General features: G+C 39.5%; 1 protein-coding gene across 1 annotated transcript in view; it reads right to left on the reverse strand.

The window, feature by feature from the left end:
• st6galnac3 (ST6 (alpha-N-acetyl-neuraminyl-2,3-beta-galactosyl-1,3)-N-acetylgalactosaminide alpha-2,6-sialyltransferase 3) overlaps positions 1-9,604 on the reverse strand; it is a 101,745-nt gene extending 92,141 nt beyond the window's left edge. The window contains exon 1 of the mRNA XM_084913402.1: positions 9,328-9,604. Within this exon, the coding sequence (XP_084769528.1) occupies positions 9,328-9,345 (18 nt within the window). The 5' untranslated portion in view covers positions 9,346-9,604. The remainder of the gene's footprint in view (positions 1-9,327) is intronic.
• Between the last annotated feature and the right edge of the window lie 9,399 nt (positions 9,605-19,003).

The raw sequence follows: 19,003 nt of genomic DNA on the forward strand, positions 1-19,003 counted from the left end.
GACGTGTAATTTTATGCTGCTGACCGTGACTGCAATTATAGCGGGACTTAATTTGTAGGCTGCCATATCACCTCTTTCATTAAACTGTGTCGTTTCTTTGTGTTTAGTCCAGTAAAGGGATGAGAAAAAAAAAAGGATGGCCAGTGCTGGCAGCTCAACTCGTATCGGAAGAGCTCAAGCAGCCTGAACTGGCAGAGCAGCACATGATTAAACACAACAGGATTAGAGACTGGCTGAACAACACAACCAATGAGAAGGAGTAAGGCAAAATCAGAAGTCTTTCCCAGATGCTGATAAGATCCCTTGTGTAAGTGAGAGGTCACTACTATGACCGCTGCACTGTGGATTAACGCCAGATCTGGAGGGAGGTGATCGCCCTTGGTTACCACTGTGGATAAGCTAACCTTGTACTAGCTTCTGCAGCAGTGTGTGTATGTGCACAACAGATGTAGGTTACATTACCATAATAAAGCAGCCACACACTTAAATGGTACTCTGTTGGCTCAAAAGGGTACAGAGGATGGACTGCAACAGCAGAGCAAAAGACAAAGACTTTCTTTGAGGTCTTTGAGTCAGGAAAAGGACTCAGCTAAAGTTTGGATGAAATCTGATTTCTCCTCACGTTTTATTTCTAAAATATTATGGAACAGAGCTGCACCATTTTTTACTGAAACCTTCACGTTCCTGCAATGATGTTACAATATGAAATGTCTTCATGCATGGCTGAATTTGCTCCTTTTGCAGTGGCTCTTGAAATAAGTTAGAATCAATATTTCTAACAGGGCTTCTGTGTCAACAAACAATGATGACAATGTGACAATATGAACAAGGTTACTGGCATGCTCTGTAAAAAAGACATATAGCTAGAGTAGCTTCACCCACTGGTTTTGATTTTTGATTTTTAAGCGTCAGTGTTGTGCTGGCCACCGCCAGAAACGACCACATTTAGACGAGAATGTCGAGAAAAGTTATCAGCTGCCACTAGCAAGCTTGGTTAGCACGCTGCAAACAGAACTGTGCGGGGGCAACACACAGACACTATTTAGTGCTAATTAGCATGCTAAAAAATACTACACTCAACAAAACATCAAGATAAACGTTTTTGAAAGTCTTCCCCACACAACAAGCAATATTTTGTATACAGTAATTCAATGAAAATGCTTTAAAAGGCACCAACCCACCAAAAAGGTCCAATTTAGTGACTTCAATTAGCTGAACTGAAGCAGCTACAGCTGCTTGTGTTTGACCACCTGCCAATCAAAGCATATCGATAAACCTATGGATGCCTATACATAAACTATATGATATTGATGTACTACTCTGATGGAGATTCTCATGACCATCTAATGTAGTGTAAAACAGAGGACCTATGTGAATTCCTGTGCCCAACAACTTTCCAAAACCCCGCCTATCCATGCTTGATAACCTTGCCACATGTAGCTGCATGTCGCGTTCCTAATACTACCGCAACTTAGAGGTTGTGTACCATGCTCAATTATAAGCATGCCATCCTGACCTGTTCATTCATTCATTTTGAGGCTGCAAGGTGTCCAACTTTTTAGCGGGGTATCACCCAACCCTAGCTCCTAGCTATTACTGCCTATTATTTTAAAACTTTTCACAAATGCAAATTAAACAAATTAAAACAAAAAAAAAGAGGTATAAACTCACAAGCCTCTTTGTTTGGGTAACACAAATATCTAATCAGTTGCATTGCAGTAATTCAGTACATTTCAGCACATAGTCAGTATGCTGAAGTTCAAAACAAGCTTTAAAATGGGGAAGAAAGGTGATCTTTAGTGACGTTTCAAGTAGCATTGGTGCTGGTGCCACACAGGTTGAGTTTACTCTCCCACAAAATATCCAGTAAGTGACAGTTTTCTGATGTCTGAGATCAGAGGGGAATGGCCAGACTGCTTCGAGCTGACAGGAAGGCAACAGTAACTCAACCACTCATTACAACCCAGGTACGTGCAACATTTCGAATCCTGAAGCATATGGGGTACAGCAGCCGAAGACCACAGCAGCCAAGAACATAAAACTGAGGTTACAGTTTGCATCGGCTCACCAAAAATGTCCACTGCCCTCTGTCCAAGACATCATCATACCTTTATAGCTATGCCATCTGGACAAACCACCTGATAGTCTTCATTATCTTGATAGCTGCCCTCACTTCCTCCTTACTAATCCTCTGGCTACAACCTATTATTGCTTTCTGACCACAGTGTTGTCATGGCTGCTTCCAGCAGGATAATGCACCACGTCACAAAGCTTAAATAATCTAAAACCGTTTTGTTTTGTTTTTTACAGGACAATGAGTTCACTGTACTCATTGTCCTGTACCCAGTCCCCAGATCTCAATCCAATAGAACTACACCTTTGGGATGTGTGGAACAGCAGATTAACATGATGGATGTGCAGCAGGGAAATTTGCAGCAACTGTATAATCCAAGATGTAACTAAGTAAATGTCCAGTGAGTTTAAATCCTAAAACCTCCCTGATTTTAAGCATTAATTGGATAGCTGGATTTTTACTTTTCAGACAAAAACTAAACAGTTATGGTTTTGGGTTCAGGGTGTATCCGAATTCGAATTCAGCAAACTTCATCTAAACTTCTGCTGAAGTAGTTAAGAACGTGTCACAGTTCCACACACCCTTACTGTGTAAGAACCTATTTAACTGTAAGTAATTGATCTATTCTACTTTAGGACTAAAAAGTTTTTGTCTCCCTGTGCGACCAGGCAACTATAAAACAGTGGATTCTGAGACTTCTCCTGTAAACTTCACACTCAAGAAGTAAAACAGATAAAGGGAAGAATGGTACAAGAGGGAATCTGAGCAGGGATTTGATAACAGTTTGAATACAAACTAGAGTATCTGCTTCATTCAACATCTTGCCAGTATCCCGTGCTTTCTCTAAAACTGTGACGGGACACGTTTTATCAGCTCCCTTTCTATAGCAACATAATCACATGGGACAAGAGGGACTCAGAGAAGTGCCATTCATCCCTGAAACTCTTAAGAAATGGGACACTGGCTGCATTCCCCATAGTTGTAAAAGCACCGCTCTACACCCACTAATGACGGTCTGTCTGTGTGTGCACGCATTAATTAATCTAAAATTTCGGCTTGTGTGTTTTGGTTGGTGTGCACCCACATCACCCCGTCGGGCGAATTTGCTGCTCTGGCCCTGTTCTGCCATATGTGGTTAGCAATGACAGCAGAATAGCTGTCTTTTGATGTGATGTGATAGAGGGCTTATCCTGAACTGTTAGCACAGAGGACAACAACGACAGCCTTTCCCAGCTTAAGCACAGCTCTTCACGGATGAGCTCACTCCAATTAAAACAAAAGATGACAAAGGGGGAACTCTGCATGTCACATCTCTTTTTTCAGACCCTACTTGGTAGGAAACTGTGAATAAAACAATGTGTTTGTGTATATTTACATAATCACTATGATAAAACTGGGACAAACACATTAAAATGTCTATCTAAAAATACATTTATTCTTGTTTATGTCATTTTCAGTCTTTGTCCCTTGTTGAGCCAATACATCTGAAAGCATATTGGTCAAACACATAAAATAACCTTCACCTATGGTCAGGAGCTTTAGGTTGTGACCAAAAGGATGAGATCGTGGGTACAAGGACTGCAAATGAGCTTCTTCCAAAGGGTGGCAATGCTCTCCTTTGGAGAATGGCTGGAGCTCAGTCATTCATGAGGAGTTCAGAGAAGAGCAGCTACTCCTCCACATCGAAAGGAACCAGTTGAAGTGGTTGAGGTGACTAGGATGCCTTCTGGGCATCCCCTAGGTTAGGTTTTTCACTTCTACCAGAAGGAGGCCCTGGAATAGACCTGAGACACACTGGAGTGATAACATCTCTGCTGGGGAAATGAAGATATGTGTGTCTCTGTTTAGAAATTGCTCTCTCGACCTGGACCCAGATAAATGGGAGAAAATTGATGGAACATTGTGAAGAAAGTGATGAGTCCATGGACTCTAACAGACTAGGAGGATGGATGCAGAAGCAAAGAAATTGTGAAAGACAACAAGACTGCTCTGAAAGAAAATCTCTGATTTTGGAGGAAAACTTGCTGCACTGACTGGGACCTGTTTGTTCCAGGCATGGAAAATCTTCATGCGTTCATGTATGAGAGCAATCCAAGGTGTGGAGCTGCAAAAACAAATTAGTGTTTCAGCTCCTCTGAAATCACCTATCACAACAAGAAAACAGTCATTTTGTGTGCTGATATAATTGCTACTCTTATTCCAGCACAAACACACACTAAACAAAGTGACTATTTGGACAGTTAGGTCAGTCAGTCTACAAGCATTCCCAGAGGGAGATTTCTAACGCAGCTATTAATAATTCAATGCGTGTAATTTCTGAGTTTACTCAGATGCAGTTTAATGAGACTCTTCATTTCCCAGATCTTTAAAATAGGGGTTGAGAGTGCTGAGCTAGTATGACCCAGAGACCCACAATAGTGACAATAATGGAAAATCCTCCAGGATGCAATAAACCAGAATTACCCTATAAGTTTACAAATGGTGACCAAGATACTGTACGCTCTGATAAAAGCACTTCACAAATGAAAAACAATCTTGTCAGTGTTTCCCTGGGCCACGAAAATAACCTTAACAGCTTCCTTTTAAAATTCAGCAGCATACATGATACTGCAATAACCTGATATCTGCTAACATGTCAGACCTCCACATCTGGCTTTAATTCATGGAGTCATTTGTTTACCTAATATTAGTTAGTGGTTAAAATTTTAGTTGGCAGTAAACCTTGAAAATAAAATAATAAATAATAAAGAGGTGATGGAAAAACTGGTGTATGGAGAAAAAAAAAATCATAATATTCCTGAAATATGTAACTTCAACATCCCCCCAGGTTTCCACTTAAGAGAAAACTGCCAGAAAGATTAAAATGTCAGGCATTATTCCTCAATAACAAAAACACAAACGTCACCGTGACTTTCATCACTCAGTGGTTTTATTGGTGCTCTTCTAATTGCACTGAATCAACGGAAAGTCATTTTCTAAAGACTGCTATTATCTATACATATTCAGCAGAAATGGAACACAATCATTTGCATATTTTGTTTGTTTTGGGGGTTTTTTCATTTTGCAGTTTCATTTTTGCAGCACCTAAATTACATCATCTATCCATCCTTTATTGCCTATTTAAGAATGTAAAAAGAAAACAATATGCACAGACATCCAAGAAATCCATGAAAACGCTATACAGCTACTGGACAAATCAACATTTAAACATATTACAAGAACATATGACAGTATATTGTTGACATTTACCTTAAAACTCATGCAGAGAGTATATAAATGATATGATAAAGTCAATGTGATGCTGGAGGTCCTCAGCTAATAGCTCCTTTAAGGGGAATCGTTTCTGTTTATTCCCAGCTCTATATTTATTCTTGGATTCTGCTAGAATAGTTCTGCATGTTTGACAGTTTCACCTTTACTTACCTTAGCATGCCATACTGAGCCTTGGTCTACACACTTAGTGCATCCTGCCTCAAGCAAACTTTTACCTTCTCTATATTTACGCTAACTTCATTCTGATTGGATCGATTCACAATCAGAAAGTTTCTGCACTCACAGCCAGAGTATGCGTCTCATTTGATAATGTTAAGGACATCTGCTATTGGGTAGATACATTATTTACTTAGTACTTGTAGACAGACTAATCTCACTATTTAAACTTGCCATGTTTTGTATGATCACTACAGCAGCGTATGTATAATAGAAAAAAAGAAAATTTATTATACGATTGAAGTATTAAAGACACAAACATTTGTATTAGGTGGGTTTGGATTTATGTATCTCATAGCCACTATCTACAATAATAATACAAAGCTGCTTTTTTTAACTCAGATAACAAGAAACAAGGACACTGGTATCATTTAATTTAAAGTTACAGCTCATTTACTTGCGTCCACTTCTCGTTTACATTTCGTTCAGTCACTCTGAAACTTGTACCGTGTAATTATATTTTCTTTTTTCCCCGTTTTTCATATTACAGTGTCAAATCTAGTGTGAAATTAACTGCTGTCTCCCATAACAAAAACAGCCTAACAGAGCAGATGCGGGTGTGACAGTAAAGTTTTTGAAGTGACATATTGTTTCTTGATGAAGCTGAAGAGGAGGTCGTGGGTGTTTGGATACTGTCAGTCATCTTTCAACTATAGCAAAAAAAATAAAAAGGATAATATATTAAATGTGGCAAAAACACATTATGTTAATGGTGATGAAGTGATTTTGTGTATGCTTTTTTTAAGAGAAAGGGAAATGAACATGTAAAATCCTCTTAGAAGGCACAACGCAATATCTTCAACTACTCTTACAGCATCAAAAACCTCACGATCGAGCACAACAGACTAAGAAGTTACCGTATTAAGCTTTAAGCACACAAGTTACAACACAAAACTCACTCACGCCTATTGTTGGGTACCCCATTCAACTGCTCAATAACACAAATGTCTAACCAGCCAATCACATGATCGCAACTCAATCCATTCAGGTAAGATTTCCTGCTGAAGTTCAAACCAGTATCAAAATGTGGAAGACAGATCATTTAAGTGATGGGTTGGGTGTTGGTGCTTAACAGGCTGCTGAGTATTTAATCAACTGTTGATCTGCTGGGATTTTACCACACAATCATGAGTTTACAGAGAATGGTCTGGAAAAAAAATAAAAAATATCCATTGAGTGACTGATCAAAATGCCTGTTTGATGTCAGAGTCAGAGGAGAATGGCCAAACACTTTGAGCTGATAGGACACCACTAGCTACTCAAATAACCACTCATTGCAACTAAGTTATGCAGATGAGCATCTCAAACCTTAAAGGAGATGGGCTACAGCAGCAGAACACCACACCACATTCCACTACTATCAGCTAAGAACAGAAAACTAAGAGTACAATTCACATTGGCAAAGAAAAAACAAGACTTTAAAAATGTTCCCTGGTCTGATAAGCGTCAATTTCTTTTGCAATATTAGGTTGACTGGGTCAGAATTTAGTGTAAACATCAGCAAAGAGTGGATCCACCCTGCCTTGAATCAACAGCTCAGGCCTATGCTGTTGTAATGTTGGAGGGGATATGTTCTTGGTACACTTTGGGCCCTTTATTACCAACTGAGCATTTTTTAAAGTCTGACAATCTACCTGAATATTGTTTTTGACCATGTCCATTAATTTATGATCACACTATACCATCATCCTCCAAACTGGTTTCTTGAACATTAAAATTAGTTCACTGCTCTCAAATGGCCTCCTTGGTCTCAGTTAGAGCTCAATCCAGCACCTTTGAGATGCGGTGAAAGCACCTTTGAGATGCGGTGAAATGGGAAATTTGCATCATAGATGTGTGATGCTAACACATCAAATATGGAACAAAATCTCAGAGGAATGTTACAAGCCCCTTGTTAAATCTGTGCCACAAAGAAATAAGGCAGTTCTGATGATTAAAGGGGTCCAACCCAGTACTAGCAAGGTGCACCTAATAAAGTGGCCAGTGAATATGTAACGTCAAAATCAACGTCAATTAGTTCAGTCCTGACAAACACACTTATTCTTGCTTCACAGTTTTAAAGATTTTTGCTTTTTTCTTGGTCTTAAGTGATATAATGGTTGGGCGGATGGATGGATGGATGGATGGATGGACTTTCAGACTTCTTTCCTTGAGCAGTCCATTAACTTCTGATCGATTTAAATGAATCCGTCAAAGTATCTGGATACAGATAGTACCAACCAGGCTAGTCAGTGTCCTTGTATCACCATGACGTGGCTACATTTCAGGCTACACCGTGGGTTACCATGTTGGTTTCAGAAGGGTCTGTGGTTACACCAAATCTATTATGACACATAGCTATAAATCCCTAGTTGAATCAACAGTGTAGGTATGTCATAACCACAAAGCTTTTTTAAAATCCTACACCGTAACATGACACAACCTTCACGAAAAATTTAACTACACATCGCTTTGATGACGTCCATGCAGTTATTATGGCTGGGAGCGGCATTGGCCATTTGCAAAGGCTACATCATAAGCTCTACATGGAATCAACAGAGGTCTAAATTAAGCCCAGCAGTGGTCCAGAGACCTGTTCGGCTGTCATGGGGCAAAAAGTCGACCATCCTCACGGCCCTGAATCGGACAAGAAAATGATTGATAGACAGACAACACTGAGCTCTCCATCTGTGATTAAAAAAGTCCACTTTCTTCTGACAATCTATAGACCAAAAAAGCTTAACTGACAAACCAGATACTTTGAAAATATCTTTAAGAGTTAAGCAATACCCATTTTAACCATTTTAAAAAAGCTGCCCATACTATCACTACCTTCACAATTCAAGCCTAAATTATAACTTGGGAAAACAAATCAGTCCAATTAGTTTAGTTTAGTTAGATTCATTAAGCAACATTTTAAAACACTCTTTGCTTCTGAAACTCATAATCCCTAAATTTCCACAGTCAGCTAAGCAAGCTTTAACCTGCTGAGCAGATTTCAGACACTATGTTGTGGTTCCCAAACTTTCTCAGGTATACACCACTTCAGAAGTTGAAAAAAGATTATTTCTCCACACCTTACAGTTTTTTACTAATTCCTTTACATCATTAATCATTTATCTTAATTTCACTGTATATTTTCAGCAGACTGTCCATGCCCTGCAGTTTGAACCACTAGACTATGAGTAGAACTCTGGAAAGCGGTGGTCGATATTTTTCATGATATTCCTACATTTCAAGAAGAAGTTATTTAAATCATAAAGACAATACCTGCTACTGTCATCCTTTATTAAGAGAAATCAGTGTGTAGTCCAATTAAAGAAGTTTCAAACGAAGTGAAATCTGCTTCCTGTGAAGGACGTCAGAGATTTGTTAACTTTCCCTCAGCTCACGTGATGTGAACACCTGGACATGTCAGGAAGGATGTTGTGTGCACAGCTGGCTGGCCTGCTGATGCTGCCATTTATTTATTTATTTATTTGCTTGTTTGTTAAATAAACACAAACATGGGTTGAAAACAAAACTCAAACACAGGAATCTGCTTCCATCATATTTGCACAAGGCCCCCACAAAACACACACAAAAAAGCCCAGCAGACAGGAACCAGAGGAGGGTTAATTACCTCCGCCGAGCATCACCACTGCCACATGCAGCTGCCCGGATCACGTTTCAGCGCACATCTGCTAAAATGCACACAGGCGGAAAGCCGGCCACGTCTCAGCCTCCTTATGTGCGTTTCTTCCTTTAATGACAGCAGCATATGAGTAAGAGGAGCCCCCTCTTACCTTCCACATCCAGGCCATTCTTATTTCCACGCAGACAATGGTGGACCGCCTGTTTTCTTCAGCCCCTAAACGCGCTCAGCACCTCCGTCTGCAAGCACGTTTCCTCACGTGCTCATCACAGGAGCAGATGCGGGTGCAGTGCGGTGGTATGCGGGGATCGGCTCCATAAATGTTGGAGTGTACCGTTATTCGTCTCCTCTCTCTGTTTTTTTTTTTTTTCCTCCCATGGAGCTGCTGGGACCTGCAACGACGCCGCGCTGCTACTGGCCGGCTGAGACGCGTAGCCCCGCCCCGTGTGCGTCACGTGACCGCCGCTGACGCCCTGGCGTTTTACAACATCAGGAACATGAGGACGAGGGAAACAATAATAACAGAGGGTGCTGTGTGTTGAGTGTAGGCAGAGACGGACTTTAAGGTTATGCAGTACCGCGCAAAAGTACCGCCCCTCATTTCTTCATAATTTGCTTCCAAAGAGCCAGACTCGTTTTTCAAAGTGGTCTTGGATTTTTCCAGACATTCCGATGGTCTTCCAAAGTTTTTTTTCTTTTTTTTTTTGGAACATGGGCTGTTTTTTCACTCATTTTTAGTCCAGTCCATCTGATCCTTTTCAGAGGACTGTTTCTTGTTTTTTTGCAGTTTTTGTTTTTTAATTAAGCCGCTTAATGAAAGAATCAATTTCAAATTGCATTTCTACCTCAGTATGGTGTACAGTGTGTACACGTGGAGGATAAAAGAAGAAGTGATAGGCTTAAAAAAAAATATCTACTGCAGATAAACAATATTTGATTGTCATGTCCTTGAGGAGAAAAGGTAAAGACCTGACACAGGACCAGAGAAATGTATCTGGCCCTCCAGTTGACATATAGTGTCCATTGAAGCCTCATCAGAAATGGTCTCAGTGGGAGAGTGGCAGTGGCATCGGGTCTCATGGAGTTTTTAGTTCACATTATTGTTAAAGTACACAGAGGATGTCAGGAGGTTCATCAGTGTATACAGCCATTTGTAAAACAAAGGGAAGGCTCTGTTATGGGTGTGGCTGCGTTTCAGCCGATAGTTTTGGAGATCTTGTCAAAATTGATGGAATTCTGAAAGTAGAAGAGCATCGTTAGATTTTGATCCAATCTGAAAGTCTTCTGATTGACAATGTTTTGGTTTTTCAACATGACAATGAAACACCGAGACACACTGCCAATAAAAGTAAAGCTGGATAGAAAAACACTAAATGAAACTTCATTAGTCATGGATTGGCTTCCTAGGAGCCAAGATCTCAAAATTATTGAAGCAGTGTGAGGTCATTTTGATGGAGAACATAACAAAAAGTAGCCAGCATCCAAAGAAGAGCTTTGAATGTCCTTCAAGAAGCCCGGAAAACTCAAGACTTTTAAACAGTGCTGCGTTTAAACAATGTTTGCTGTAAGGCAGTAAGATATTAAAAATCTAATCTGGGATTTTAATGTGAGGTTTTCAACATTTAAATGGATTTATTTTCCTTTTTTTATTTAGCTTGCTCTGTGAACCCAAAACACAGCTGTTACCTTTGAACTGGCAATACAGGTCAAATGTGCTCGAGGGCCTACAGCTGGACTGCAGCTGATGGGCCCTGGAGCTGAGGGTGGCCCAGTTTAAACTAAAATAATGACAAAGTCAATGTTAATTCAATTCCATTCATATCATTTTGGTTCAGTTTTACTAATATAAATTCACAGTCACAGCCACCTAAAGACACTTTATATTGTAAAGACCCTACAGTATTAGAAAGATGTTTAAAGTCCATTTGTCTCATTAACGGTGGATCTTAGAAGGTTAACCAAAGCTATGGGTAACTGAGCATGCTTTCAATCATTTAAGGATCTCACATGTGTTAATTCACTTGTGGTTTGCTTTCCATATCACAATGGTCTGCACAGCTCATAGTGATGTAAGTTTCATTCAAGGATATAAGAAGCGTGTGGATGTCACTGCACAGTGAGGTGCATTTTTCTTCAGCCACTCCTTTGTTACCTTGGTTTTGGGTCATTCTTATGCTTGAAGACCCATCCCTGAGTCATCTTCAGTGTTCTGGCTGAGAGAAGGAGGCTCTTGTTCAGGATTTTGAACCCTTAATAGAAAAACAGCTGCAAAGCATAATGTTTCCTCCTCCGTGCTTAAGTGTGGGGGTGGTGTAATTTTGGTTTCATCTGACCACAGCAGTTTCTCTGAGTCTCTGGCAAATTTAAGATAGTCCTGTACATGTTCCTTCTTGAGCAGAGGGACCTTGTGGACCCTGCATTGTGTGTTACCTCCCAGTTTTGGGCTGATCCACCACCTTACTCATGATCATTCTAACCCCATGAGGCAAGAACTTGCATGGAGCTCCAGACTGAGGGCAATTGGTGGTCATTTTTATTTGTTTCATTTCCAAATAATCACACACCAATATTTGTCATTTTCTCACCAAGCTTCTTGCTGGTGGTCTTGAAGTCCATTCCACCCTTGTGCAGGTCAACGGTCTGCTTCTTGATGTCCCTTGACAGCTCTTTGGTCTTTCCCATGATGGTGGAGGGGGAAAAATCATTGCGAGGACATGTGTGCTTTATACACAAAATAAGCTGCAATCAGTAAGAGTATCTGTAATTGATTAACTGTATGACACACAGCCAATCTGGGAATTCCGGTTGAGTTATTTCACTCAATGACATGCAAAGCGACTTATATCTGTAATGTATTTTTTTGTGGATTTTTGGTTAATATCCGTTCTCTCTCTCTGCTATAATGAAACTACCATAAAAATTAGAGACTGTTCAATACAAATTCAACAGGGGAGTCCTCGCTCTTTACATCCAAATAATTATTTCCCTCACTGTATGTACAACTGCTTAAAAATTGAGACAGACCCCATACACTCCCATTAAAAAAAAAAAAAAAAAAAAAGCTTTATCACCCCACCACCACCCCCTTCAACACAGCAGCACAGTATTTATCTTTTTTCTATTTTTAAACCCATTTAGGAGTCACCACAGCAGATTATCTCCTTCCTTCCCTATCCCTAGCATCTTCTGGCAAACAAATCCTCTGCATCCATAAACTTTCTCTGGGTCTTCCTCTTCTCCTCCTGTCTGGCAGTTCCAACTTCATTACACCCGCCATCCCTCCTCTGCACATGTCCAAAACATCTCAGCCTTTCCTCTCTAACTTCTCCAAACGCTCAGTCTGAGCTGTCCCCCTCATGTACTCATTTCCACTCCTATCCATCCTGTGAACTTTCTTTTTTTGTTAATAAATTACACATTTAAATTGCATTAGAGGTTCATTCATGAGCACAATTACTCAGTGAGAGGGTTTGTACCGTTTGATATTATTTAGTGTTCAGTTGTACCGAGACACACAGGTGCACCTTCATAACCAAGCCAGGTAGCCAGTGCTGATACTTTCCTGGGTCTGCCTTGTCATCCAAATACATCCAAATCACATAAATTTTGAAAGCAAAGAAAAATGGCAAAAGTCATGCTGGCAATAAGTTTTCAAGCAGCAGAATACAAGCCGACGACAGAGCAGCATAAAAATAGATATACTTCTGGGGTGTTCATGTGTGCCCACATGCACATTCATACTGCTCGAGTATAATCCTAACTTTGTCACTGATTGGCTTAATATTGAAAACTATAAAAAAAAAAAAAAACTATAACATTTGAACCCTTAATGAACTTGTTGACAGATGGCATTTATCAACAGATATTTTATATTGGTGGTTTTTCTTCTACTAATACATAATCAGATGTACTTAAATGTAGTAGAATTTTTTTGCATTTGTATATTTTCAGTACATATTCCTGATTATACTTGTGTGCCTTTACTCAAATAACATTAAAACACAGTAAAAAATTGAAGTACTGCCACCATAGAGTTAAGGGTTCAATTTACATAGAGGGCAGGTTGATAACAGTTGGGAAGGTAAAAAGTTAAGGCTATATTTATTTCTTTCATGACACGACATTTAAAGATGCAATTTGTGTTGAAATATCCATCAGCCCTACTGTTATATTTTTGGGAGCTTATAATTTTTAAATTAACTGTTGGAAGAAGCTACACTGAAACAAGGGCAATAAACTAGAAATTTTTAATGTTTGTTTGCAACATCAAAATACTTCAGAGGAAACACACTATATGGGGAGATGCATGAGAAAAAAAAACGTTTCTCTGACAACAAGCTCTTTTCTGTAAGCAGGACGCTGAGTCGTACAAAGAGAGTATCAAGTGCAGTTTAATGTGGAGAAGAAGTCATGTTGGGAGAAAATCAGTGTTCCAAAAGATGCTTTCTTTTTATCTTGTCAGATCAAGATTAACCTCTGGGAACATGTTATCTTGTAAGAACAACATCCATATGTTGTTCTTACAGCAAGTCCTGCTGGAACACGATCGCCGTTCCAAAGATAGCACATTTTAATCTTGTGAGGATAAGATATTTTCTTGTGGGAATGCGATCAGTTTGTTGTGAAGTTATTGCAGTGTGAGAAAACAAGAACAGAAGTTGCAGGAGCAGGTCGTTACATTACAGATACAAGATCGATTTGTGGAAAGAATTATTGAAATGAAAATCATGCAAGTCTAGATAATCTTGCTGTGCTGTGGTGACAACTCCTTCCATTTGCCACAGATTTGACATTTTCCAGTGTAGTCGTTCTCCCAGCGGGCTCTTTGGGTCAGCCCCGCCTTTTGTAAGGAGTGTCAGGAAAATGTAGAATAATTAAATTTTTCAAGTGTGTCCTCTGACTGTAATAAGTCTTTGGGGATGCAGCCACACTGCTGCCAGGTTTCATTTCACCTCGCTGCATGATGCAGATGTTATTTAGCTCTTTTTTGCTTTGAGAACAGACTGGAACCAGAGTCAACCAGCCCACAGGATTGACTCATAAAATCAAATTCACAGCAACAATAAAAATGTAGCAAATAGTTAAAAACTTAAATCACCATTGTGGTTGTTTTCTCTCCCTGTATTTTTACTGGGTGTTGTTTATTACGCAGTTTCTTGAAATGGACTTAATTATGTAAGACAGACACACACTTATTGTATGGCTATATCAGTAATGCTGAGAGAAAATAGTTTGTTTTTAAGCTCGCAGCTCTGTTTGATTTGTTTTTCTTTTATAATTACAAAAACTTAGGTGAGAACATTTTTGTTGTTTGCTCTGGTGGGTAGATAAAGTCAAACTTGCACTTTTTTCAAGTGTTGATTTCACATGAATGCAAAACTGTGGCATTGAAGAAAATTGATCAATTACCTCCAAGAGCAGTAATCAGTGCTGAAGTTGTGAAAGTTTCTAAATGAAATCCTGAAATATTGAAATATTGAGAAGCCAAATTAGATTTTGTCATTTTTCCACTTGTATCTTAGCTTTTTGTTGTTGTCGTGAAATTCCAGCAAACAGATGTCGTTTGAGGTAACACAAGGACTCAAGGCTACCTCAGGATACCTTAAGAGTCTGTTACACAGCAGGAAAATTACAGTGACGCTGCTGGTAATGTCAGTGAGAACATGCAAATACCACACAGCATGCACACAGGTGACTGATGAGCTCGAACGAGGTCATGAAGGGACGAGGATGACCACTGAGCCAGTGGACTACCACTGTGTGAGGTCATTAGTGTGTTTCATTACCTTATTTTTAATCATCAATATTCCCATAATATTCATAAAGTCTTACTGTTTTATTAAGCCTTCTTTTTCCTCTATTAGCCTTTTTACTGTAGTTCTGTGTTATTAGAATTTATTACAGGGCTGCACAAGTTACTCTTTATTTAAACAGTCTGGAGAAAGAAACAAGAGAATCATATTGTTACCAGTAAAACAGATAGCCAAAACAGAAAACACAATCAAAAACAACCTGTGGCTTTTCTATGCAGAGTTTCCATGTTCTAGCTTGTACATGTGTTTGTTATGGATACCCTGGCTTCCCCCGACAGCCCAGAGGCATGCACTTCAGGTTAACTGGTGATTTTAAATTGTCCGTATAGGTGTGAGTGCGGCCATCTGTCTCTCTGTATTAGCCCAGTAATATATTGGCAGCCTCTCCAGGGTGTAACCCACCTCTCACCCCATGACAGCTGGGATAGGGTGCAGCCTAACTGTGACCCTGTACAGGATTGTGAAAGAGGATGGACGGATGGAATCAGAAAATAAAAAATTAAAAGGTTTTCAAGCTAACCATCAGTTACCAAAACTTTTCTCACTCAGAGTCAGCAGCTGTATGTACTGTTGATCCCATAACAGTTTGTGCTTCTTGTGGAACAGTTTTTGCTCCAACACAGGGAATTTAATAAAAGTGATTGTGGAGCACCAGTGTGCTACTCACCACTTTTGGATGAATGCAACTTTGTGTGCTTATCCAATTTGAAATGCAAGTTAAAGGGTGGCTCCTTTGACAGTGATATTGCTAACATGCACCAGCAAGTGATCAGAATGGCACTTCCAGGGAGCCGTGCAAATGTGGTAAGAGCAGTGTATGGCTGCTGAAAGGGAGGACTTCAAAGAAAAAGGCTGAATTTAAATGAGGTTTTTGCTCTTTATAGGTGCAGTGGTGGAAATTTTTGATGCCACCTCATAAATTTATCATGTAACTCCAAAATACAGGGAGTGCAGAATTATTAGGCAAATGAGTATTTTGTCCACATCATCCTCTTCATGCATGTTGTCTTACTCCAAGCTGTATAGGCTCGAAAGCCTACTACCAATTAAGCATATTAGGTGATGTGCATCTCTGTAATGAGAAGGGGTGTGGTCTAATGACATCAACACCCTATATCAGGTGTGCATAATTATTAGGCAACGTCCTTTCCTTTGGCAAAATGGGTCAAAAGAAGGACTTGACAGGCTCAGAAAAGTCAAAAATAGTGAGATATCTTGCAGAGGGATGCAGCAGTCTCAAAATTGCAAAGCTTCTGAAGCGTGATCATCGAACAATCAAGCGTTTCATTCAAAATAGTCAACAGGGTCGCAAGAAGCGTGTGGAAAAACCAAGGCGCAAAATAACTGCCCATGAACTGAGAAAAGTCAAGCGTGCAGCTGCCAAGATGCCACTTGCCACCAGTTTGGCCATATTTCAGAGCTGCAACATCACTGGAGTGCCCAAAAGCACAAGGTGTGCAATACTCAGAGACATGGCCAAGGTAAGAAAGGCTGAAAGACGACCACCACTGAACAAGACACACAAGCTGAAACGTCAAGACTGGGCCAAGAAATATCTCAAGACTGATTTTTCTAAGGTTTTATGGACTGATGAAATGAGAGTGAGTCTTGATGGGCCAGATGGATGGGCCCGTGGCTGGATTGGTAAAGGGCAGAGAGCTCCAGTCCGACTCAGACGCCAGCAAGGTGGAGGTGGAGTACTGGTTTGGGCTGGTATCATCAAAGATGAGCTTGTGGGGCCTTTTCGGGTTGAGGATGGAGTCAAGCTCAACTCCCAGTCCAACTGCCAGTTTCTGGAAGACACCTTCTTCAAGCAGTGGTACAGGAAGAAGTCTGCATCCTTCAAGAAAAACATGATTTTCATGCAGGACAATGCTCCATCACACGCGTCCAAGTACTCCACAGCGTGGCTGGCAAGAAAGGGTATAAAAGAAGAAAAACTAATGACATGGCCTCCTTGTTCACCTGATCTGAACCCCATTGAGAACCTGTGGTCCATCATCAAATGTGAGATTTACAAGGAGGGAAAACAGTACACTCTCTGAACAGTGTCTGGGAGGCTGTGGTTGCTGCTGCACGCAATGTTGATGGTGAACAGATCAAAACACTGACAGAATCCATGGATGGCAGGCTTTTGAGTGTCCTTGCAAAGAAAGGTGGCTATATTGGTCGCTGATTTGTTTTTGTTTTGTTTTTGAATGTCAGAAATGTATATTTGTGAATGTGGAGATGTTATATTGGTTTCACTGGTAAAAATAAATAATTGAAATGGGTATATATTTGTTTTTTGTTAAGTTGCCTAATAATTATGCACAGTAATAGTCACCTGCACACACAGATATCCCCCTAAAATAGCTAAAACTAAAAACAAACTAAAAACTACTTCCAAAAACATTCAGCTTTGATATTAATGAGTTTTTTGGGTTCATTGAGAACATGGTTGTTGTTCAATAATAAAATTATTCCTCAAAAATACAACTTGCCTAATAATTCTGCACTCCCTGTAGTGGTATTCATGAACATCAATGGATGAAGAGCTTGCCATTTTTACATTTTCTTTCATTATTACACATTGCCAAGAGATCGGTGAATAGGGAATATTTTTGGAATGAAGTTGCTTCTTTGTTGCATTTGATTCCTACAAAATCACAGAGATGGACGTGGCTGAAGAGTTTAGGTATTTGAAATGCTTTGCTACAGGGAAGAAAGTCACCAATCGATGGCAGCTGTCAGCAAAATAAAGTATGGAGAATCTGACCTTTCTCTTTAAGACTGCAATATGATAAAAAAAAAAAAAATTAAAATGCTAAAAAAAAATAGCTATATAGAGCAAACATTTGTGGATTTTTTCTCTAGTCACCTGAACTTAAACCTACTTAAGTCTATGAAAGCTAAGCATTGTTGACATCCATAAACTGTATATTAAAGATAGACATTGTGACATCACACACTGGTTAGTGAAGTCCTGTTAAGGTTAAGATCAGTCTGTGAGTGTGCGTGAATGATAGATAAAATCACTTGTACAAAAAATATTTGTGTGAATGTGATCATTGATGGGTGAGGAATGCTGTATAAAGTGCTCAAGTAGAGTAGAAAATGTAATTATTTAAGAATCAGTCCGTTTATCCTCTACCATGATTTTCCCACAGACTTCTAATCATCTGATTTTTGCAGCCAAAGAAGTCGCCCCCTGCTGGCCTTTGGGGGCAATACAGGTTTAAGGCAATTCTGCACTGGCTTCTTTCAGAATCTGGAGCTATGTTAATCTTTTTACATACAGACAACTCAAAAAGATCTTCTTTGATGCATTTTAACACCATTCAAAGACATTATGGATGATCAGGTTTGAATCATATGCTGCTGCCATCAAAGCCGAAGAGGGTAAAATAAATACAAAGATATTCTGAAATAAATGTTATAAGAGATTATTTTTTTAACTTACCATTCATATTGTTAAGCTGTTATTTATTTTAATAAAAAAAGTTTCATTTAACACAATGACCACACTGTGTACATACATGCTGATGAGATACAATAGATCAATCCATATGATGAGCCTGGTCAATATTAACTACCTTCTGAAAATACCAATGTAAATAAAGTTGTCTCCTTTCAAAGAGTTTGCTTAAAGGCGATCTCAAACTGTTACTTGAATGAAATCCTGTCTTGCCAAGATGTCACATTCCTTTATGAGAGAAGGATTAAATATATTGTAGAAACCTCATTTTAAAAAGCCAAGGACACACAAACACAAGTTGTGGCCACACAACCATCAAATTTCAATTTAACCTTCTTTGACAGCACATATTTGGAGAGCTGATTTGGTTTGAGACATTGATTTTATGTTCTTTCACAGAAACTCTTGGAAATATCAGAGAAAGTGATAGAAACTTGGCAAACATCCTGTCTGTCTTTCCCATCACGCTATTCTGATGCTGCCTTTGTGTTCCTCCTGCCTGTATGGAAGGCTGTAATTGAGTTCAGCTGCAGCCTGCCTCCCTGCCAGATGACATG

The sequence above is a fragment of the Perissodus microlepis genome, chromosome 18 (assembly GCF_051167445.1).
Source record: "Perissodus microlepis isolate ML-2025 ecotype Zambia chromosome 18, ASM5116744v1, whole genome shotgun sequence".
In the NCBI taxonomy this organism is placed as follows: Eukaryota; Metazoa; Chordata; class Actinopteri; order Cichliformes; family Cichlidae; genus Perissodus; species Perissodus microlepis.